This window comes from Thunnus albacares, chromosome 24 (genome assembly GCF_914725855.1).
Source record: "Thunnus albacares chromosome 24, fThuAlb1.1, whole genome shotgun sequence".
NCBI classification, from domain to species: Eukaryota; Metazoa; Chordata; class Actinopteri; order Scombriformes; family Scombridae; genus Thunnus; species Thunnus albacares.
Window position 1 is genome coordinate 16,404,248 of NC_058129.1, and position 25,389 is coordinate 16,429,636.

A 25,389-nucleotide genomic window follows, 5' to 3' on the forward strand; every position below is an offset into this window, starting at 1 on the left:
TTTTTCCAGTTTGAAGAACACGAGGAGTTCTGTTCTTCTAACCATTGTTTCTGAGACCTAATGAAAGCTCCTTCTGCCTCCTTTTATACATCTTATCTAATCTCTCTGGCAAATTAAACATTTGTATTTCTTCTGTTAAGGTGTCTGGTGATACTTGAGAGAACAAGGAAATACATGTGATAATGTTTTGTTCCTTTAATTTCCCAAGTTGAGCAAGATTACTTCCAAACCTCCTGAGATATTTCACTGACTTGTAAAGAACTCCTGATTTAAACAAAAGGATTTTGTTGAGTGTGTTATTACCTGCAAGATTTCTGGTTTTACTTCCTCATATGTAAAAGGAGAGTTTCTCAATTTCCAATAATTTGCTGTACAACCACTAACTTAATATTCATGTAGATAGCTTTATGATCTCTTAAGGGAAGAAGCTTTACTGAAACATCTTGCTCCTTAAAGTGAACTTTACCACATCTGAGGATTTAACTCTCCATAAGTCTATTCAGTCTTATCTCTACATAACAAGTATGTATATTTCCGCCGTTATCATGTGCAAGTGGCCATCTATTCATCAGGGGTTGAAAGTTACATTAAAGTCTCCTCCAACTAAGATGTGGGATTAAATAAAAAAGTTAACCAATGCTTAAGTCTATTCTCCATGTCAAACGTAGTTGGATGTTTTCTGAATTCAAATTGCACATTAAAGATAATCAAAACAATCTTGTTGTAATTGAGAACTTGACAGATAAAGTTTCCTTTTGGATAAATGAAGCTTAAAAGGACGGGTTCACATTTCAAGTCTGTCTTAAAACAACAGTCAGGAGCCCAAATGAACATGTAAACATGTTTTTCTTGCTGTAATTATTCCTCCTGTTCATACTGACCATTAGAAGATCCCTTCATAATGCACTTACAATGGAAGTGATGGAGGACAAAATCCACAGTCCTCCTTCTGAGGCTAATATGAAGCTTCAGCGTCCAAATGAGTCAAATCAAGTAGATATATTTCAACGTTACAGTCTTTTTAGTGCCAAAGTTCCTCTTTTTGTTACTAAACTTCCACCACAGCTGAAGTCTCAAGTGTAAAATGTGAATACAGAAATGTGGTGTAACTTTAACAGCTTCAGAGGTCTCAGAGGAGCATCATTTAGCTTCAAACGATCGGCTAGGTGCACTTCTTCTTCTCTACCGGACTGAAGTTCCCCAAAATCAAACTTCCTGCCGTCTAATAACTTATTCATAGCTTGAATACATGAAGCAAGAACCATGACATTACTACAGCAATAAATCTTAATAATTTTATTGTCTTTGTTCTCATGATTTTACAAATATGATACTTCTGCAATTCAACTTTAACTGTGCAACACAATGGCATTATGGACTGTTAAACCTGACATCCCGAGGGACGTCTGTGACTCCAGGGAGCTGTGAATCCTGCAGACCAACGGCCTTATTTGGGATTTTTTTTTTTTTTTTTTTTTTTTTTAAATTTTAAATTTTTTTTTTTTTTTAGTGTCTTCATAGGAGTGTCATGAAACAAGAGTCAAGCTTTGCAATTCATCCCGAGTGTTACATTTATCATCATCATCCGTCTCCCGCCTGTTGGAGGTTTCTTTGTCCGCAGGATTCACTAGCAGCGTACACACACACACACACACACACACACACACACACACACACACACACACACACACACACACACACACACACGATTTTTTTTTCCACTACTGATGTAATGATGGGAGGGGAGGTGAAGAGGAGGCAACTCCACCTCGCCCCCCCCAACCTTACTCCCTTCCTCCCTCCCCCACAGGTCAGAGAGCGACTCCTCGGACGTGGGCTCAAAGTAAAGTTGTACAGTCTCTTTGGATGAGGCTGGTGGTACCTGGTCAGAGCTGCAGGGCTGCTTGTGTTTTTAGAATGGGTGATCTCGCCACGAAGGTTTTTGGGACACCAGTACAGATAAGAACAATGGCATGCAAGACTCACATACAGGCCCACTTGTTATTATTTCTTTTTTTTTCTTTTTTTTTTTAATAGAAAATAAAGATTCTGACATAAGTACAAGCACTGAGCCCTCGCAAACACCCAACAGCCAAGCGTTATTGGAAACAGTACGGAGGACGAACGACTCCTAAACTGACGGCGTTTAGAAGTATGGGGGGCTTGCGACGGTTAAAACCATTTCAACACGACAGCTGGCTTCTTCTCATATTCAATAAGTCCTGTTTGGAGGACATAATACATCTCACATTTATATTATTTCTTCTTCTACACCTTTTTTTTTTTTTTTACTACAAATGTATGTGCTTTTGATTCAAAACAACTCGGGAAAACAGAAAAAAAAAGAGAAAAAGATTAGTTCAACGACCGCCCATCCCCACTCTGGCCAATTTATTGCAAATGAAGTGAGAACCTCTGAACAGCAACACACACTTCAATATGGCACAAGCGTCTTAGAAATGACCTAAATGTGTCGTCGTCGTCGTCGTGGGTGAATATCAAAAACCAAACCAAGAACCACACCATATCTAAAAATATTAAGACATTAATCATCAGTAGAGCAGAAATGATTTGTTTTAATCCTCGTCGAAACATGCAGTCTGCCGCTCTGCAAGCAAAACTCCATTCTGGACCCCTTGGTAAAAACACCAAAAATAAAAGTTAAAAAAAAAAAAAAAAAAAAAGGTAAATTCTTCGTCTTGAATGCATATGAACACTGCAAATGAGTAGCCCAGAAGACCAGCCTCGCCAGTCCAGCTAATATACTTCTATTATTCATGACAGAAGCTGCAGAGTAAGACTTCAACATCCAGGTCATTGTGCAACTGAGGATCTCTCTCTCTCTCTCTCTCTCTCTCTCTCCTCTCTTATTATTTGAGGGCTGGATGACGATTCCTTCACCCGTAAAAAAAAAAAAAAGAAAAGAAAAGAAAAGCACACTGGCCAGCAAAATGAAGCATGTAGTGACTAAACTCGCCTCTTCAAGTTAAAACCTCGCAAAACGTTTCTGATGCTCAAATTAATTTAAAAAAAAAAGAGCAAAAATCTTAGTGTAAAGCACTCTGTTTGCTTTCACATGTCTTGTTTTTGACACATTAATCTACCTTTTGTGTGTCACATGAAGACATTTGATGTGCTTTTCTCAGTGAACATCTGCTTTGGCACGCTCCCAGCTGAGGTACCTAACCATTAATTTTGTCAAGTATTGTATGGAAACTACTGGGTTTTTCTTTTTTTCTCCCGCTGAGGATATTGTTGTTGCATTATACTTTAAATATACAGAGAGGAGTAATTTTCTCTAAAATGTCTCTGGAGTGTTCAGGAGAAAATCTACAAATGAAGGCATTCTCCTCCAGCCCGTCCTCCCTCCGGAGCTGCAATATGGAAATCCCAAACTAAATCCTTCTGAGCAGCCCCCCCCCCCTCCCCATCTATCTGCACACATGTATCCCACTACAGAATCCAAATAAATATTGTTTAAAATAAGGGCAAATTGGTAAAACAAAACAAAGAAAAAAAAAATGAAGCAAAAAATCAATGTAGTGACCTCATTATGTAACGCAAAACTCTCAAAATACAATAAATCCATCACCGTCCAGTCGTCTCAGTCGAATAAAGAAAGAAAATATTACAGGGAGCGATATATCTAGAGTAGTGGTTGTTTTACAACGGCGACTATGTCGAGAGAATGACTGGGCGTCAGTTTGTCATGTTGCAACTTCAAAACTGCTTCCTCCCTCCCTCCCTCCCTCCCTCCCCCCATCTCACTTCTCTCTCTTCGCCCGGAGGTGATCATGCTCTGTCTGATCAAAGTCTTTGACCTTTAAACCCTTGGCTCCCCTCCCTCCCTCCCCCTCCCCCTTCCCCGTCAAACGATCCCGCTCCTCTTCCCGGTCCGCTCATGAGGGGGGGAGGGATGGGGGAGGGAAGGGGGGAGGGGGTTGTTCAGTCGGCGTAGTGCATGATGGACTCGACGTAGTTGCCGGGGAAGAGGCCCGTGGTCCCGTTCATCACGCCCTCATACCAGCCGTCGTCGTTCTTCTTGATCACGTAGATGATGGCGCCCTCCTGGAACGAAAGCTCGTCTTCTTTGTCTCGAGCGTAGTCGTAGATGGCCACCACTGCAGGAGAGGAGGTGTTCAAAACAAGCTGATAAATATTTACCTCATGTCTGACCTCATTAACTAGACTTCTCTGATTGCATTTTATTTATATTTTGGGAAATACTTGCTGCGACTTTGCTGAGAGAAGTTTGAAATCACTCTCATGTCTGTACAGTAAATATGGAGCTACAGCCAGTTAGCTTAGCATCAAGCTAGCATGACTCTGCCTACAGTCCTCTCATCTAACTCATGGCAACAAAGCAAATTTGTCAAACTATTCTGTTTAGAAGGTATTGTTCTTTAATGAGTTGGTGTATGTGTGCAGTAGATGCAGGCAGGACAAAATAAATAATACATGTGATAATGTTTCCTCCTCATTCACTTCAAGTGTAAATAAAGTAAGAAAGGAGTGACATCACAGGTTAAATGGAAACAAACAACACATTCTGGTTGATCTAAGCTTGATTTTGGGTATTTTTGGAGATTGCAAATCTGTAATTTTGCCTGAAAAGTTTGCAAATTTGATGCAGTGTTGTCCACTTTCACTTCCTGTGTTTTAGAAAGAATTTTATCTGTAAGTGAAGGACAGCAAACACGAGTTTATCCAAATTGAGAAAAGGTAAGATTTTAACTCACAAACAGCGTCTGTATTCTGGTCGACATGTTCTCCTACAAATCAAACTCCTACTTATAAAAATCACACGATCTTCCTTTAAAAAGCTCTGATGTCTTTCAGTATTTTAAGGTGGATTTCTTCTGTGTGAAACTTCCTCAAACACACAAACCTTTCTCCAGGTAGCTGCGAGGGGCCCAGGGCGGGTCCTCCTCCGCGTAGGGGTCGCTGTACTCCACCACCGCCGACTCCTCCTCGTCTTCATCGTCCTCGTAGTCCTCCGGCGGCGGCGGAGGAGGTGTGGGTTCCTCAAACACCGGCTCATCTGCAGGCGGAGGCGGGGGCGGCACGTCTGAGACTGGAAGTAGTTTTCGGGGGGAGGTGGGAAGAAAAAGACGATCAGAGAGGCGAAGAAAAGAAGCGTCGAAGAAATCTGCTTTAAAATGACGGACCGGCGTTCCCATGCATTACAGAGAGGAAGACTCCATGCATTTAGATGCTTAGGACTGTGTTTTCTCCATTATAGACAAACATTACCAGTAAAACCACAACAGAGCACTGATACTGAGCTGTGAGCGCATCCTGGTGCACTGATTCAACGTGCATTTAGAGAAACGTGAGAAGGGAACTTGATGGTGATCGTTCTCCGGAGAGATCAGAGTGAGCACAGACACAAACAAATCACACGCAAACATGAACATGCTGATGAGCGAACACACAAACATGCTTCATTATTCATATCAGTCGTTACTCTTCTTCTTTTTACACATATTGTGCTTTTAACAGTCGTTCAACCACCAACATTTGCTGCCAGAAGGGACCTTTAATTATCTCCCACTAAAAATCAACACATTTAAGATGTCATTGCAAAAGACTGAAAGCTGTTTTTTTTGTGTTTTGAGCCATTAATTAATCCACAAAAGCCAATTAAGTCATAACACAATATGAAGTGCAGACGCAATGTTCTCCTGCTTTAAAAAAAAAACACTATTAATGTTTTAAACTTGACGTTGGTTGACATGTTGAGCAGGAAATCTGGGATCTCTCCCAGTTCTCAAGATTAAAGTACAGAAAAGGAAGAATCAATAACAGATCGCTGACAGCTGATGTTGGAGGTTGATCGATCTGATAAGGCTCATCGCTGACACTAACTGTTGGGGGGGGAGGGGTGGGGGGGGGGGGGTGTACTCAGACGAACGGCGAGTCATGCAGAGGGAGCGAGTGAGGAGCTAAAAGCCACTTACTAGTCTCCTGAACTCGGGCCACAAAGCCCATCAGAGGCAGCTGAGGGGTGATCTGCATGGAGGGGGGAGGGGGCGCGAGCGGACCTGCTATCACCAAACAGTGTCAATATACACGGAGACGAGGGAGGGCGGGGCCAGAGGGGGGGGGGGGGGGGGGGGGGGGGGGAGTCAGAGAGGGACAGACACAAGAACAGCAAAGACATGAGACAGTGAGGTTAAAATAAACAAGAGGAGTTAAAGAGCAAGAAGAAGAAGAAGAAGAGAATAAAACAGTTACAGTTTGTAGACAATGATGGTAGCAAAGCACAAACCTCAGAAATGATTAGTTTCTCCTGTTAGTCCCAATTAAATGGACATATTAATTATTCTGAGACTAACTTCAGTACTGATCCTACTGATAGATTTGGTTCAAAAATAATATCACACAATAAAATAATCATAACAGTACAATTAAGTAATAAAAATACAGGAAAAACTTTCCTACAGTATGTTTATCTTACCTGCACAGAGTCATAGTTTCTTCTCTGAAATCAAACTTAATATTTTAAATCTGGGCTGCAACTAGTAATTGTCAACTTTCAGTGGATCTATTGACTAATTTATTGATTAATCGATTAGTTGTTTCGTCTATAAAATGTCAGAATGTAACAGAAAACAGCCATCACAGTCTTAAATGTCTTTTTTTGTCCAACTAACAGCCAAAAAACCCCCAAAATGTTTAATTAACAAAGATATAAAACGAGAAAATTAAAAATGGAACAGAAAGTTAATCAGTAAACACTTCTGATAATCAAGTAATTGTTTAAGTAATTTAAAAATCCTATTAAAATGCTACAAATTAATTGGTTCAAGTTTTAAATGTGAATATTTGCTGATTTTTTTTAGTCTTTTATGACAGTAAACTGAATATTTGGACTGTTTGTGGGACAAAAACTATTTAAATATGTCCACTTAGTCAGTTTGAGCCCTAAATCACTCTGCCATGTAAACAGCTGTTAAGAGCATTAATGAGAGCAGACATGGTATTTAAATACACATATATATGCTGTAAATCTAAATCTAAATCTAATAAACTGAAGATAAAAGGTAAAAGGCGTGGCGGTATAAACACACAGCTGGAGAGCTGAATGGAGGACAAACAGCACGCAGCAGTGAAGACGGAGGAAGTCTAGTGAAGGCAGTTAGGCTGATGAGAAGCGACAAGAGCACAAAACCAGACAGACATCTTTAAATAAAAGATGCGGATACACAACAGTAGAGAGGCAGCGTCTGAAATCTAAAGGCCTGGAGAGAAGATGGACCCCCCTTTGAATCGAGAAACTTGGAAAAAAAAAAAAAAAAAAGGAAAGTGTTCATTTAAACTGGGCAGAGAATAAATCGAGGATGATGTAAAGCTTGAAATGAACTGGTTAACCCCCACCAGTCTCAGTGGGATGCTGGTGTTCTGCAGACTCTTTATGGGAGGTTTGTTCAGGAATCAATAGTTCTGGTCTTAACAAGCATCATGTTTGTTGTTGTGTTGTTATAGAGGTTCAGGCAACACATGCAAGGAAGTGGCTTTTTTTTGTCTTTATGTAAGTTATTCTAGGTGTTGACCCTTGACCTCTATAACATCAGACAGGTCAGTGATTGGTTTGACTTGTTTTATTTGACTATAATATCAAGGTGAAGTCAGTAACACATTCTTTTAATCACTTAATCTGAGTCATTTATCATGAAGTAACTCTGCTTCATGACCACTGAGCCTTTAAACCTTTTAATTCCACTTCATGAAACCCAAAGACTGACGGACAGAAAAGTGAAAACACAGTGATAATCCTGGCTGTACCTTGGTTCTGGGCGAAGTGGGGTCCGCCGTTGAGCTGGCTCTGGTTGTGTGGCATGTTGGGCTGTCCGGTGACAGACGAGGGTCGGCGGTACGGCAGGGAGCCTCCGACCTGCTGGCTTTGGGGCTGCTGCGCCGGGCGGTTCATGCTGTAGAACTGAGGAGCACCTGAGAGGAGGAACCACCGGGGGGCAGCAGAGAGCGAGTTAACGAGGGGCGGAGAGGAGGAAGGGTTTCATTTCTCTCCCCTCTGGCGTCTTTAAACACTAATGTCACGTTTATTTAGCCTCCAGGAAGCTTCCTGTCATTTGCCTTCACATGTAATTACACCTATAAACTGTAATAATACCCCTTAACTTTACATTTGAACAGCATGAAAACATTTAAAGTGTTAATATCTTTAAATTTTTTTTAGCCTTGTGCTTAATTTAAATGTTTTATAACCATTATGTATTTTTTAAATCACTCTTTTCTCTTTCTTTTAAATGTTTTATTGCCTTTTATCAATTTCATTTTGTTTACTTTATCTATTCTGTTGTTTTTACTGTTTATTTCTGTCCTGTAAACTCTGAATTTGTATGAAAGCTGCTTCACACATTAAGTTTTATTCCCTTTTAATCACCTAAAGGGTTAATTCACCTAAAATGAACTTGCAACCAAAAGAAAATACTGATAATTCCTTGCAGATAGTGATAATAAATATCATCTAAATGTTGGAAAAGATTAGTTAATGTCTGTATGAGTTCAACAAGGAAAAACTAACTTTTTATTGACTTTATAGATTCTTAAATTCATCATCTGCTGTCACTTTAACAGGTGAGATGTCAGAATTATGGTTTCCATTTCCATAATTCATCAATATTAGCATTCAGCTAATAGTCTTAATTATCAGCAGCGGCGCACATTAACTGATGGTTTAAATATCCAGCAGCCACAGAATAAAAAAAACACACACGAATGAAGAATTCACTCTGCGAGCGCTTCACCACACGGCTCATGCATTATATGCATCATCATCATCATCATCATCACCGACAACACAGACACAGGCAGCTGATGAGATGCTGTGAAGGATGAGGAGCGGAGGATCCAGAAGTAGCAGCGGCGACGGCGACGGCGGGATAATGGAAAGTCTGAGGTGGGTGGCAGAAGAGCTGCACACTGGCCAGACTTGTGGCTGTTTCTTATCCAGACATGTGATGTTCCAGACACTTTTTTTTTTTTTTTTTTTTTAATAAATGTTCTGAATGACGTTTCAAGATGAATTTCTGCACTCAAATGTTTGCAGAGAAGAAGAATTGGTTGCTTTGGATTTTGCCAGAAGGCTTCCTTATTAAATATAGATGAGGTTTCTACACATCGGGCTCTTGTTTGCCTTCGTTTGCTGCACTCAAAGCTGCATCTTCAAATCTTTTTTTTTTTGACAAAGTGTGTGTGCAGCTCTTGAGAGGTGGACGGTGTCTGAATAGGAAGCTCAGTCTACCTCCTCCACAGTTAGAATCAGGAACATGAAACTGATTCACTTTAAATATAAAATGCACTGAACACGTCGTCTCAGAGTCAGTTCTTGGTGTTTATCAGAGTGAACTGGGAACCTGCATATCCAGACGACCTGATCTAAAGGTCTAACAGGTTTAAACTGCTCCAAGTAGAGTTCAAATGACTTCAAGGAAGAGGCTGACAGTTTTCTATATTTTTCTTATTGTCTCCTGTGCAGAGCCAAGACAACTATTTATCTACTAACAAGTATTGTGTGTGTATCTAAAGCCTGATATCTTATTCCTCTGTTGTCCAAAAACTATTAACAACACGTCATTGAGCCACATTACTGCACTGGGTGACACGTTCCTTCACCCTGAAGACTGTGATTACTGGAGTTTGTTTAGAAACGGCTCCAAAGACTCATAACAGCATCATACTTTCAATCTCTGGAGAGTATTTCCGTGTCAGGAAGAGGCCGTCGTGTATGCATGTTTCACGCTTGTATTAATCAGACTCTGACTGTAAAATCCTCAAACAAGTTTAGTGCAAAGTCAAGACTCTGTGATATGTAGCACGACATGCTAGTAGAGCGGTGTCGACAGACCCTGCGTGTGCACGACGGCCTCTTCCTGACATGGAAATACTTTCCAGACAGTGAAAGTGTGACGCTGTTATGAGTCTTTGGAGCCGTTTCTAAACAAACTACAGTGACAACATTCTTCAGGAGACAAGGAACATGTCACCCAGCGCAGTAATGTAGCTCGTTGACATGTTTTTAATAGTCTACAGCACGGAGGAGTAAGATTTATCAGACTTTCACAATACTTGTAGATAGATCAGTTCATTGATGGTTTGGCTCTACAGAAGAACAAACATAATTACCTGAAACCTGACTTCTGACTTCAATAATCTTTATATAACTCAACTTCTCAACAACAACAGAAAAACCCCATAGTGTGTTAAAACCAATAACAGTGTGATTGATGACAGAACATTCATCAATCAAGAACTACTGAAAATGAGCCCAATTTAACACTTTTTAATAAATAAAACAAAGTATCATAGATCTGACTTGATATTCTGCACTTAAGACTCAATATTTCCTGTGATTTGAAGCAAATCTTCCTTTAGATGCAGCTGCTATTTCAGAAAACCCGTCTCAGAGAAACGGTGACATTTCGTGAGCAGGTGTAGTCAATAAGAGCAGCGAGCTGTCAGACAACATATGGTGGGTGATGACATGCTGGTGGATGAACACATCTGGGTCTCGCAAGCAGGAGGATGCATGTCTGGGTGGGGTGGGGTGGGGGGGGCAGGATGGAGGGTGTGTGCAGAGGACTGGGTGAGCTTTTCCCCACCGGGTTACACTCACCTTGTGCGGGGTTGCCGTAAGGAGCGGGGCCTGTGCCAGTGGGGGCCGCAGAGGCGGGGAGCTGGGGAGGGGGTGGGGGTACAGGCGGGATCTCTACGGGGGGGTTAGGGGCCTGTGGGGGGCCGTCTAGGGCAGAGGGGGCACCGGGGGTGGTGGCAGAAGTGGCGGTGTTGGGGGGAGGTTTAGTCGGGTTGGCTGGGGCAGAGATGGAACCTGAGGTGTCGGAGGCGAGGAGGGGAGGGAGGGGGGGGGGTTTGAGGATGTAAGAGGTTAAAGAAAAGATAAAGGAGGAAGAGAGAAGACGGGTGAGGGAGGTCAAGACAAGATAAGAGTGAGAAGGGAGGAAAGGTGGATCCAGGGTTCCTACATAACTGACTCAGAAACTATTCCTTTCATCTCTTATGTAAAAATCCTGGATACTCAACAAAGATTAGTTCAAGTTAGTTAGTTTCAGGCGCGACTGAGATCCTGCAGCCGTCTGACTTTTGAGAGGGAGACGGGAAGCGGACGTTTACCTGGGAAGGCGGTGGGCGGGGCCGGGGTGGGCACGGCGATGGGCACGCCCACGCTGCCGCTGCCGCTGTTCTCTCGGCTGCTGCTGCGACTGCTGCTGGGGTGGCTGCCTCCGCTGCTCCCACTGCTGGTGGTAGGGCGGCAAAACACGTCAGAGCACAAAACACACAAAAAAACACACACACTCGCCCTCTGTCACACCGCAGCGCACTCAGACTAGTAGTAGTAGTAGTACTAGTAGTAGTAGTAGTAGTAGTAGTAGTAGTACTAGTAGTGGTAGTAGTAGTGATAGTAGTAGTGGTAGTAGTAGTGCCCTTCCATGACTAGACTGTGGCCTTACTCATTCGAAAATGGTTCGTTTCCACCACACCCGAAGAACCATGAAGCAAATTAGTCAGATAACATATTATTTAAAATGACAGCGGCTTTAGAAACAATTTTCACACACGTGCCTTTTTATTTAATACAAGTTGGAAGGCAAACATCATAACTTTGTTTTTACGGTCAATAACAACAAGAAAAGTCTGACCCTCCAACCAAATATTGATTCTTTTTCTGTGTGAATGAAGCTAAACTGTGGTTCCTCCGGTCGTAATGCAGATGAGCTTCTTGGGCTCCTGGAAATGTTTCTGTGGTGGAAACAAGCTAAAGTAGTAAAAACTATTTATCTTAAAGCAGTAAAGTGTCATTTTACACTCTATCTGAATGACTTCTTCTTATCCTGGATGTATAAACCAGCCCGGAGCAACACAGTCCAGGTAAGCTGACGATCCTAATAACTGAAGATTAATAATGTAGCACCCTCAAGAGCATTGATGTGTTTGCGTGAGCTGTTTATGCCTTTGAAATGACCATGTCACAGTGATAAAGAAAAGCAGCTGGAAGCTTTAACCGAAAGACACGTGACACAGGTGACGAAGCAGCGACAGGAGACAAAAGACAAAGATATGATACACGCTGTAAAAAAAAAGAAAAAGAAGAAGAAGAAGCAGGAAGCGTGACGACACATGGGGCAGACTTTCTGTAAGACAGAGGAGAGAGAGCGCATGGCTGAGAGATGAAGGAAAAAAAAAAAAAGGAAGAGCTGTGGATGGAGCGGTGCAGAAAAAGACTTTGTGCTGAGAGCGGAGTCAGGGAACGTTATCAAAAAATATTAAAAACATTTGGCCATTTTTTTATTTTTTTTAAACTGGTGCCACTGCTGCACATAAGTGGAACAGATGGGGCGCAATGACGAAACTTTCCATGTTGTTTTTCCTCCCCGAAACCCCCCCCCCCCCCCCCCATGTTTTGAACTTCTCTCTCTGGGCAGACAGGGGAATCTATGAATATCTTTCCATGCTCTGGATGAAAGAGTCTCATCTCGGGAGATGAGCTGACATCGGGTTGACAGGACTGTGGGGGCGACGCTGCCTATTTAATGACTATTACCATAGGAACCTGCGTCTAGCCATGCTAAATCCAGCCCTCCGTCTCTACCTCGGCCTCGTTTCTTTGTCCTTATCTGTGCGGCGAGGAGAGGATTACAGGTGAGGGCTTTTCCAAATAAACTGGGAATTCCCTGGAAGCTGTGCAAAAAAGGTTAATGTTGGTCTAAGTTGTGAGTTTAGGTGGAATAATAAAAAGGGAGTAAACGTGATTCCACGAGGAGTCATTTCAGAGAAGAAGAAGAAGAAGAAGGCATGTTTAGAAGCTGGCTCGCTGTTTAAGTGTAAGAGAGGAGAAGAAGAAGGGGGAGGGGGGGTAGAGGGGAAAAAAGGGGGGCGTGTTTCTGAAGTGTAGAGAGGCATGCTGGGAAGGGGGGAGGGGGTACCTGTACGTGCGGTTCCTCTGATTAACAGATGCAGTGCGTGCAGGGCTCTGCTGGGGGGGCGCCATGTTGCGCGTCGGGCTCGAGACGTAGTCGTTAGGGACAACGGGTGGACGCACCGGCTCAAGCGTCCTATAGGGGGAGTGGCGCCTGCGAGAGGGTCAGGAGGAAGGGAGGGGGGAGGGGAGGGGGGTCATCCACAGAGAAGTGTAGGGGAGGGGTGGGGGGGAAGAGGAGGAAGAGGAGAGCAAGAAACAAACAAGTGCAAACTTAAAAAATGGGGTATGACAGGTGGTGGAACATCGGGGGCGGGCTGGGGTGAATCCTCAGGTGTTGTCGGGCAGACAGCGGAGCGGAGTCGGGACGCCACGATGACGCTGCTGTCACGTAAAAAACGCAATTCCTGTTCATACAGGCTGGTCTGATGAGACGGAGGGAAACGTCTGATATGCCAAAAGAGTCAAACATAAATCACTCACCTCTAAAGAATAATAATAATAATAATAATAATAATAATAATAATAGTTAGTGACCTTCAGTTAATATGTCAATAATCTATACATCTATTCTCGTTATTTACTACTCTGAAATACAACTGCTAAGCAAATTTTATGCAAACTTGAGTGAGACTGCAGAGAGCGTATGTAAAGTTAATTCATATCAGGTGACTTCCTGGTTTCTATTCAGCAGCTCTAAATCATCTCCTCATGTTTACTCTGTTAAATGAATTCATTACTTGACAGAAAATGTATCCGAAACAATAGTGATAATTTATTTTTTTTTTTTAAAAGTTATTCACCAGTTCCAGCTTCTAAAATGTGAATCTCAGTCTTCTAGTATAATAACATTGTGTTTTAGACTTTAAGCTTTAGGAAACTTTTGATTTTTTTTCTCTATTTTCTGACATTTTATGGACCAAACAGTTAATAGATTAAACAAGAAAACAATCCAACAGATTAATTGATAATGGTAAATAACTGTTGCATGATAATTACAGTTACTTAGATCTTCATACAGGTTAGTAAAGCAGTTTTAAACTGCAGGTTCAATTCCTGAATTACAGAATTCATTTAGCAATAAGATTTAAACTGAGCGTATAACTGTGTCACAAGTCCTTTGAGATGTAGAAACACTTTTATGGAAAAGATACATGGATATATTTTGCATATTATCAAAAATTACAACAAGAACTACACTAAGTACAACTACACTATAATAAGATTTTTCAAGTGAATGTTATGAAAAAGGGCATCAGAGTTTAAATTTAATTCCCATCCGTCCCTGAGCTCGAGGTTTTTAACCCGACAGCAGCGTTGTCTTGACGATATCCTCAGTTTATTTTTAAAAAAAATAAAATAGGGGGAAAGAAAACATAACCCTGAGATTTATTGATCTGGGCTTGAAAAGATGTTCTGTCTGGCATGTAAATTTCCCAGCTGACACAGCGGGGTGACCCATCTCTGAGCACTGTTGCTATGGCAAAACGTTGCTATGAATAATATGGGGCAGCCAGGAGTGGGCGGGCTGGGTCACAAACACACAAGTGAAAGTAAATCTAGAAAAACAAACAACAAAAAAAAAAAAAAAAAGAAGTTGAATAACAGAAGAGAAATTAAAATAAGGAATAAGATGTCCGCCCGTAGCCACAGGCTGCGGCAGAAGGTGCATCATGGAGGGTTGGAGCTATGGTTGATCGGCATGCGTCTTGAAGGGACGGAGACACACAATCACTCACAAACTCAAGAGAGAGACAATTCTGAAGGTCATGGGAGTGGGAGGGGAAGGGGGGGGGGGGGGACGTAAACACACACACACACACACACACACAACACTTTTCACACATACACACACACACAAAAAAACACAAACAGCACTTGACGCTCAGGAAGGTCCCCGAGAGTGACGAGAACACAACGTGTACGAGTCCCTGTGGGGGTAAAAGACACCTTCAACGGTCAGACAAACACAACAGGAAACAGCAACGACAAGAAGCTTCATCTTTAAGAACAACTGTTAGGATCTGTTGCAGAAAACCCACTGAATCACTGACGCAGAGACACGTACGATCAGGAATAATCACACGTTATTCACCAGACGCTGCTAGTTTGTCTCTTCTATCTAGTTTGGCCACTAAACATGGTGATATTCTTATTAGAGTCCAACCAAAACTAGATTTTTTAGACAGATATCTATATTTAAAGCTTAAAACAACCCAACAATAATATATTTCTTGTTTCTTATCAGTCAACATCTACATCGATACATGTGTGATGAGCAAATATCAATAAATAAAACAATCATGTGGCTTTAATAAACCTGTTTTCACTGCAGACGTTTTGACTTCTTGTGGTGGTAAAAGCACAAATATTAGATCCATGATCACCAGCGAGCACATTATCAGAATCAATTCATCGATTAGACCATTGACAGAAAATTAACCGCCAACTATTTAGATAATGGATTCATTGTTTTGAGCCACTTTTTGAGACAAAATGCCAAATTTCTCTGATTCCAGCTTCTCAAATGTGCATTTTGGGTTTTGGGAAATTGATGGACATTTTTTTACCCATGATTCTTAGATATTTTAAAGAATGAATGAAAATAATCGTTTTAATTACACGAGAAAATTTGATGGATTGATTGAACAGGCGTGTTAGGAATGATTTCACTGAGATTTCACAGCTTTAAGAACAAAATCTGAACCAACAACAGCAAATAACCTAAAAACATCCACTCAGATTAACAGTTGAAGGCAGAAAGCCAACATCATCTGACTGACAGCTGCTGGTAAACGTCCCATCCTGATTAGCACTGCCACCAACCACAGATGAATTAGCGACTGTGACCTTTGTGATAATGCTCCTCCTGTGCCCTGGCATGAGATAAATACCAATAAAAAGGTTGAAGACTGGCAGATCTGAGAGCTCCCCACCTGCACCATCTGTCTCAACATAAGGAGCTTCCAAGACTCAATTACACGCCTTTATCATTTTATCAAACTGCTTGCTGAAATTTGACAGATTCTAGTTTCGAGCGCTCATTACTTCAGTCGTCGTTGTGACGTTAGCTTGTGGCAGGACGGAGGCTGTGTTTGGGTTTCTGGTACTTTCTGTGTGGACTTTGCATGTTGTCAGCATATTTGTGTTGGTTTCCTCCCACAGTCCAAAGACATGCAAGTCAGGTGGGTTGGAGACCGGCCATGTAGGTAAAGGTGATTTCAACACGTTGGACTAAAACCTGCTTTAATAATCAGGTTCTTTCATTTCAACAATCCAAAGGAATTTACCGCCAAACACCAGCAGTTCATTTTAACTCAAGTGTTTAGAGGTGCTGTAACTGAACTTTGTGTCCTATAAAAGAAAAAAAATGAGCAGTCACTGACATTAGTCATGTGTGACCACTGAAGTTACACTTTTAGCTGCCAAAATGTGTTAATGGTGCAGAATATAAAGCTGGTATCAAAGGTCAGATACTTTAATTATCAGATAGTTCCTGGTTTAGATTAAATTTTAACTAGTTTTTTAGGTTAAGTTCTTGTTTGGCCGTCTGTTATTTTATTTAACATTTGAGAACTTAAATGAAAAAAGGGGTTTTGCAGAAAAAACATGTCTATATTTATTAAAAAAAGTACCGAAAATCATGTATTGTTTAGGCACAATACCTGAAAATTTGGAAACTGTACCCAGTCCACCAGCTCTTCTCCATGCATGTTGAAAATGTAACATATGTTTCTCCCGACAAATGTTTGTTGTAAGTTGCATATATAGACAATAATGGGCTTTACTGTCATGTTTATAAGTTGTAAAGTGCTGTTCGGTGGATCAGTTGCTGAATAAGCCAAAACACTTGAGGAGAAAAGTCTGAACCTGTGCTTTAGCAGATATATATATGGTATGTTTGTGTGCAAGAAACTGTCACGAAGCCAAATTTCAGCATGCAGATGATGTAAAAATCTCTCCTTTATATGTAAAGAAAGGAAGAACGGAACAAATGAGGCTTCTTTACAAACAGGGAGACGACCAACCGTGTCTCAGCAGCGCAGATGAAAACCAGAGACAAAGGGTACGGCTGTGATGGGAGCTGGCACCGAGATGTATTTTAAAGCACCCCGAGGACACTAATTAAACAAGGAGGTAAAAGGGTGATGATGAAACTGGGAGCAATCAGGCCCATCTGAAGGGCTTGTTTCCTAAAGCCACAGCTACACTCAAGACTCTGACGGACACCACTCCGCGTCCCGATGCTCGTCTGAGCGAGCGTCGACGCGCCGGCGCAGGTTACATACCCGAGGGTCCCCTTCCCTGTCATGGGCGGGCTGGGGGGCTTCTGTGTGGGGGGGTTGGTGCGAGGGAGCGCGCCTCCTCCGGCCTTCATGTTCTGAGCGCTGGCCTGTGAGGAAGGACGAAGGTGAGGAAATCAGTTAATTCTGGGACTGGAGACTTAAAAACATATAAATAAAAACTTTCACAACAGTAAAACTTGTCTTTAAAAAAGGATCAGTTTGACATTTTGGGAGCTACGCTGATTCACTTTCTTGCCTAAAGTTAGATAAAGATTAACATCACTTTAATTCATATGTCTGATCAATATGAAGCTGGATGAAGGAGATGCTTAACGAAGCACAAACATCAGTTCAAACCCAACACAACTGAATAAAAAGACTAAAATAACAAAAAGAAAAACAGTTTTTCACTTTGGTTTTTGTACAGATTTAACAAACAAAACATAACATGTTAATTAAAGCTGCAACAATTAGTCAATTAACCAATTAGTCCAGCAACAGAAAAATAATCTGCAACTATTTTGATGATCGAATAATCGTTTTAGTCATTTTTAATGCAATATTTACTGCTTCCAGCATCTCAAATGTGCTGATTTTATGTATTTTTCTATGTTATACATGATGGTAAACTGAATATCTTTGGATTTTGAGTGTCAGTCAAATAAAACAAGACATATCTGGAAAATTATAACGGATTTGTCAACATTTTCTGACATTTTACAGACAAAACAATTGAGAAAATAAACCAGCAGACTAATTTATAATAAAACTAAACACCTATTAGTCAGTGAGCTTTAGAGGTGTTGGTAGAGCCAGGTGTGTTTCCAGTCCTTATGCTAAGCTAAGCTAAGCTAACCTGTGCTTCCTGGCTCCAGCTTTATATTGCACAGACAGAAATGACTCATCTTCTCATTTACCTCTTGAGCAGAAAGTGAATAAGCATATTTCCCAAAATGTTGAACTATTCCTTTAACAACAAACTCCTAAATAGAGAAAAAGGATAAAAAAAAACTATTCACAGCAATTCAAAACAAAGCAACTCCCTCCTTTGAGGCTCCTACTTGTAAAAGTCTTACCTTAAACCTTTGCAACCACTACGGTTGATTATTAAGTTAAAATAAGGCAAGCAGAAAGAGAGAAACAGAAGAAATCAGAGGATTAGTGTGTGATGAAGGAGAGAAAAACAACAATTATTCATGCATGTGGTACATAAAGCCAAGCTGGTGAGACTCAGGAAACAATGACTCAGTGTTTGGATCTGAGGAATCTTTCTTTGAGACCTTTGCAAGGTTGAAGGAGCAGCTTTGATTTGCTGGAAAACAAGCTCGTCTTTGTTTGGAAAGTCAGTAGGAAACTAGTTTTCCTAATTCAGCCACCTTTCACCGTTTTATTAAATAAAAAACAGTCATTGGACAGGAACCCGTTACCAGTAGCAGGTGACAGATTTACAACATCAGGGGTTATATTCAGCAGAATTTATGTCCTGGGTGACATCAGTTTCCAACGCTGGTGAAAAGCCTGAGTCATTGATTTTTTTCTTACATTACTTGAAACCTAACCGTGATTGTTTGACCTATAAAAGTCCTTGTCGGTGGATTTTCTGCAGAGAAAAGCCCACATTAATCCCACAACAGAAACACATCCCCGTTTCCTTCAGACGTGACCAGAACGCTCACGTGAACCCTTGACACAAACAACTTGTCACGGGGAGAATCTCAAGAGAGTATTTAAGAGTGAATCATTTTGTGAAGAGGTGAAGCTAACACTGTATCTTTAAATGAACGGGTTTAGAAAACACTACCTTGACTCCGTGACCCATGTCGTCTAGCAGGCTGTAGTCGATGGGTTTGCGGATGTAGCGCACAGGCCTCTCTGGATTGGCTGGGGCGATGATCTTGTGTGTGCGGGACGTGTTCTTGTTGGTGGTGAGGATGCCGATCTCCCGCCTGGCTACCTTCTCTTTATGGATGTCCACCGTCTGAGGAAGAGACAGTTTTCCTTTCATTCAAAAAACACTTTTTTAACCGGTCATTTGCCTGCACTGCAGATCTGTTAAATTATACATGCACGTGATGTACAAGACTATCACTCGTGTTCTTTTCGTGTGACTCTGCGTGTCAGTCGTCCCCACCTGTGAGATGTGGTTGATGGAGGACTCCATGCGGCGGAGCTGCGAGGCCTGGATGTCCAGCATCTGCAGGACATTGTTGGCCAGAGTGTTTATCAGGTAGGCTACGCTGGCCAGAGACTGGGTGGTGTAGTTCTTGGTCTCCTCCAGCGCCCTCTGCTTGTCTGGAGACTAGAGGGGAGAAGATAAGATAGATATTTGCATTTACGGCCGAGAGCAACAGACGCTGAGTAAGAGGGAAAATAAGAAGTAGTCTCATCAATTATTTCCTTGAGTAAAGATGAGAAACCTTACATGTTTAGATATAACAAACTTAAGCATCTGTAGACTCAACGTTCTTGTTTTTGTTAATTGTGACATGACAGATTAAAAATCAAATAAAAAACAGCAACACCAACACGCCTGATGACAGACAGATGGCAGATTTCAACAGCTGCATGACACAAGTTCCTCATCAGCCTTCATCCAGTTGTGTGAATCTATAGCTCGCTTCGGTCTACGTGCGTCTGTCCTCAAGTGTTTCCAGAGTCGGATTCCAATAAAACCCACCGACTTACTTTGCTGTGACATTGAGATATCAGATGCTGAATGTAAACATGACTCACGAGGTGTTGACTTTGATTTAGGGAAAGCTAAAAGTAAACATCGTCCTCGCAGAGGAGACACGCGACACGACGCGCCGCTTCAAAATGTGTCAGTGCAAAGACGTTAACGTTTTTAATGGCGGGAGGGGAAGTGAGTTTGCAGGTGATACAGAGCTGCAGCTGGAGTGAGAGGAGTCTTAGGAGGCAGCTGGTTTGGCCGTGAGCGCGACGTGGGCACATCGACAGGAACATCAAAGGGCAGATGGATCCACTAATGTTTCTGCTGGGAAACTGTGTTCCTCTCTGACGCTGCATGTGGGTCACAATACCCAGTCTGGACCTCGAGACACTGAGGACCACTCATTTATCTAAATATATGTTTTTATTATTATTACAACCATTATAACTATAGATATTATTATTTATCTATTGTTCACTTGTTCTGGCCATTCACCTTCATATTCTGATCAACTACATGTCTGTGTGTGTGAGTGTATTATATATGTGTTATAATATTTGTTTTGGGGGAATTAAATCGGATCGATCTAATGGTGCGTCTAGTTTGGCGGCCAGTTGGAGCTTCAGCCATATTACATGACCTTGAGATACATGAGTGTACATGTGTGTGTGTGTAGCATATATGCTATATGTTGTTCACTGATCAGTGTTCAGTGCAAGTTACATTTTTAAACTAGTATTTACAGTGCGAGTAGTTTATAAACTCAGAATATTCAAATTGCACTTTTTTCAATGACAAACTAGAGCTGAGGTACTTAATCAATCCACAGATAATTAATCAGCAACTAATTTGATCATCTAATAATCATTTTTGAAGCAATAAAAGACAAATATTTGATGGTTGAAGCTTCTTAAACGTGACGATTTCGTTGCTTTTCCTTGTTTTACATGAAAGTCAGTTTCTTATCTTTGGGTTTTGAGATGTTGTTCAAAACGGAGACATTTCAAGTCATCAGTTGGGCTCAGTGAAATTATGACGGGCATTATTCACTGTTTACATCAAAAAACAATTTGCAGGTTAATCAATAATTCAAATAATCATTTATATCTGCCCAAACACAAGCTGTTCTTTAGCTATTTTCAAACCATAATGCACTTCTTCCCTGTGTGTATAGCATAAGCCCCAACACTGATTACTATATGAACTGATCACACACTCAGAGGTCACAGAAGCCTGTAGGTCATGATTGGATATTGATTGATTGGAAAAAAAAAATCCATAGGCCGTATTTCAGTTGTAGTCCCAAAGATATTGACCATATATAGAATGTGTCACTGAAGCTGCATGGCCTAATTCTGTTAGTCAAGATGTAAGATAATATTAAACAAATCATTAGATCAAATTGATGTATATAAATATAAATATTTCTGGAACACAATAAAACTACAACCAGTTCACACCAGAGCATCCTCAGTAGTAACTGTAGTCTGTTCCCTCCTATGTGAAACAGAGCGCGCTTGTGATCATGTCAGATACATTTCTGATGAATCTCAGAGTAAAATCCAGTCCGACTGAGTCAAACATCCGGCTCCGTCTAAACACAAATATCATTTAAATGAGTGTGGAGGCTGCAGCGCTGCCAGAGTATGAAGACAAACAGGTTATGTAGCAAAAGTCAGGGGGGTTGTAGGTGCAGCTGCTACCTGCGGGGAGGAGAGGAGACAGTTTTGATCTATTGCTAATAGACCGCTGATAAGATATCAGGTTGGAGAGGATGTTTGGGTAGAACAATAACATTTAAGCTACAAGAAAACGTTGTATTCTTCAGGTCAGCAGCGGAAAATAAAAAGGAAAACCCAGCATTTAATGGGTGATGATGTTCTTTGCAGTTCCAGCGTCATTTAGTTGCTTCCTTCACATTGACAGCTGGTCAGTTAGCAGTTTATTAGCTTCATATAGTTAAAGCTAACGTAGCCCTGAATTATACCTGCGTGAAGGTTATTATGAAGGTTGTTTCAGACGTGTTGATTCAACTTTATGGTCATTTTGGAGGCTGTTGAATTGTATTGCATTCTACTGAGAGACTGAGAGGAGTTTCTGATAGTTAGCTCAGCCTCACGGAGAAAATTACAGCTGAAACCGTCACCTTAATAGATTAATTGATTGGAAACCAATTAATCAGCAGCTGTTTAGAAAATCTATTGTTTTTTGATTTAGTCATTTATCAAAAAAAAACCACCAAATATTCTCTGGTTGCAGCTTCTCCAATGTGAAGATGAGCTGCTTGTCTTATATTTGGGTTATTGACTGTTGGTTGGACAAAATAAAACATTTGAAGGCGTCACCTTGACATTTCTGATCTTAAATAGACCAAACAATCAATCAATAAATGAAGAAAAGAATTATTGCACTACTGGTTAGTTGAAATAATCACTAGTTTCAGCCCTTAAAATATTACACTTCTGAGTATAACTTCTGCCTCTTAAATGTCCATAGAGGTGAATCAACGCCTCTTTAAAAACCAACATCACAGCGTTCATTGACACAGGATTTAAACACCGGGCTGTTTTATTAGACTGCATTAGTTTCAGCTCTGTGTATCTAACAGCATGGCAGCTGAGAGCAGATGATATTCTCAGTCAGCGGCGTTTAATAGCAGGAAATTGTTCTGCAATGAATGATTTCAGAGAGAAATCCATCACAGAAGACTCGCAGACACCGGTTCCTACTCCCACAGCGGCTAAAAATGCACAAGAACGAAACTGTGGGCAAGAAGACACATTTTCTCTTACTTCGCCATCACTATCAACCCACATCTGAATGAAACAAGCCAGCATCTCGTCTCAGGTAGTCGTTGAGAGGAAATGTGGTAGCAGAGGAGATCAGCGGAGGTGAAGTGGACATAAAGCGAGTACACCTTAAAAATAACCCGCAGCACTTTATCACAAAATAGCTCTTAACCTTTATTGTAAGAATAAGTGAAATACTACTTTTCTCTGTGAGACAATAATGCACCGGTTGCAGGGCGGAGATGTGAATAAGGGCGGAGAAGAGAGGTGACAAATACCACTAAATACCCCCCCCCTGCTGAAAATGTCTGTCAAACTGATCTATAAGTGGCAATATCCATCTGACAGCATCTGGGAGAATCTTGCAGGGTGTGAAGAAACCGGGGCAGGCTGCCAGACAGCAAGCTGCCAACATCTATGGGCCGCCGCAACCACCGCCACCGCCACCACCGCCTCCTTCACGGGGCAACCTGTCAGACCTGATCAGCTCTGTTCATCAAGGCTGTCAGATTTCAGTATCACACCTTGTCAAAAAGCCTTCTCGCCAACACAGTGGACCCAAATTTCAACCCCTGTGATAACAGGCCTGTAACTCAGGGATGAGAGAGAGTTCAGGTTACCAAATCCCCTAAAAACATGAGATCACACCTCTACATTTATTTAACAGCTTTACTTCTCAGATGAAGATTTGACACAGTGATTAATATAACAAGCTTTTAAAATACAACCCATTGTTAAAGATGAAACCAGTGGTTTCCAACCTTTTCGGCTTTTGACGTCTTACATAAAGCAGTGTGTAGTCGGGGTCACATTTCACATGTCTATGAGTTGTTAACAGCTCCACCAAATAGTGATTTTTCCCTCTAAACTCCTCACATGCTTTCATTTACATAAATGTTCAAATGATCCAATATTTCAGCAAAAAAATTCAAAGATTAGAGAAAAAAAACAAAAAACTGAAAACAGATTTGTGTATCAGAACTTTGTTTTTTCTTCTTTCCTCTCCCATTAATCATCTCACAACCCCTCAGATTTATCTGCTGACCCTTTGGAGGGGCCCGACCCCTAGGTTGGGAACCACTGGACTTAACTAGCTAACTATATATGAAGTAGTTCAAACAGTAACATGCTGCTCTAACACTGATGCTTCAGTATTAACAATCTAATGATGTCATATATAATAATATATAAACCACTACTTTTACTGCAATACTTTAACTACTTCAAGCTGATAATACTTGTAATGTAGAAGGATTTTTCATACAGGACTTTTACTTGTAACGGAGTATTTTTACATTGCTGTATTTGTACTTAAGCAAAGGATCTCTGTACTTCCTCCACCACTGGGTCACACCTGCAGGATATAACAAGCCATAAAAAAGCTCTGAATGGGATTGATTGCCCTCATACACACACACACACTTCACTCATCTCTCACACACATTACTCTGCCTTTCCCAACCTGCACAACAAGGCACGAATGAAGATAAGAAACCACAGCTTTTCAGGCTGTAAACTGAGCATTTCTGGGAATAAATGACATAATTCGAGTATATTATGTCGCTGTGTTTCTCCCAGACAACATGAATCAATGGTTGTTGATAATATCGTCACGCCTGTTTATCTTAGCCTCTGTCAACCAAAGCTCAATCAGAGATTAATCTGGCTTTATATCGCGTCCTACATCTCCGGCCGATCAGCATGATCAGCTGGCTGCTTGCAGCGGCGGTGATTGATCCCCACAGCGGGCAGGGAAATTGATTTTCACGGTGCCAGTAGACCGTTGGTGATGCCTAGCAGCTGGCTAGCGATATACGATGGATGTACAAGTCACACACACTGTTATATCGACGGAATACCGACACATAAGCACTCTTAAGAAAAACATTGACACAAGCACAGTTAGAAAACGATATATAATGTGTTAGTTATCAGTTAAAATGCCTTGACAACGGGTTGTTTTTGCTTTAGCCGAGGCGAGCTAACACGAAGTTAGCAACCACTAGCCTAGCAACAGCTCGCCCCTTCAAAGAAAATCATAACCGCCGACGTCCTTTCTTCCACACAGGTGGCAGCTTACCTGGACATAGTTGCTCTCGCAGTACTCGGCGACTCTTTCCAAATTGGTGAAACTGTCCAGCAGTGCGCTTCGTCCTGCTGGAATCTCCTCTTCCAGAAGCATTTGTAGCTCCGCCATTTTCACATCTTTAGCGGAGCGGTGTGTGCGGGCTCGCCGGCGCCGCCGCGACCGTGTGCGGTACTGCAGGGGCTCTCCCGGCAGCACGTGTGGAGCAGAGGGTTCCCAAATTAATAATCACTGCTGGAAAGTAACCAAGTACATTTACTCAAGTACTGTACTAAAGTACAATTTTGAATACTTGTACTTTACTAGAGTATTTCCATTTATATTACGTTATACTTCAACGCCACTACATTTCAGAGGGCGATATTGTACTTTCTACTGCATTACACAACCCATTGTTAAAGATGAAACCAGTGGTTTCCAACATATTTGGCTTTTGACGTCTTACAAAAAGCAGTGTGTTGTCGGGGTCACATTTCACATGTCTATGAGTTGTTAACAGCTCCACCAAATAGTGATTGTTTCCCTCTAAACTTCTCACATTCTATGGATTTCAATAACTGTTCAAATGATCCAATATTTCACCAAAAAAAATCAAAGAT

At 41.3% G+C, this 25,389-nt stretch overlaps 1 protein-coding gene across 9 annotated transcripts; it reads right to left on the bottom strand.

The window, feature by feature from the left end:
* Window positions 1-1,281: 1,281 nt before the first annotated feature.
* LOC122976219 (abl interactor 2-like) lies at window positions 1,282-24,976 on the bottom strand. Of its 9 annotated transcripts, none has more exons than XM_044344561.1 (10): window positions 24,785-24,976; window positions 19,376-19,543; window positions 19,046-19,222; window positions 17,248-17,351; window positions 12,966-13,112; window positions 11,155-11,276; window positions 7,789-7,953; window positions 5,961-6,044; window positions 4,889-5,074; window positions 1,282-4,121 (listed from the first exon to the last, which is right to left on the bottom strand). In XM_044344561.1, exons 1-10 carry the CDS (start codon window positions 24,899-24,901, stop codon window positions 3,946-3,948), a joined length of 1,446 nt encoding a protein of 481 aa, XP_044200496.1. In that variant the 5' UTR covers window positions 24,902-24,976; the 3' UTR covers window positions 1,282-3,945. The 9 variants fall into 9 exon arrangements, with proteins under 9 accessions (XP_044200496.1, XP_044200495.1, XP_044200494.1 ...); XM_044344560.1 differs by having other exon boundaries at window positions 5,961-6,047; XM_044344559.1 differs by having other exon boundaries at window positions 11,155-11,279.
* Between the last annotated feature and the right edge of the window lie 413 nt (window positions 24,977-25,389).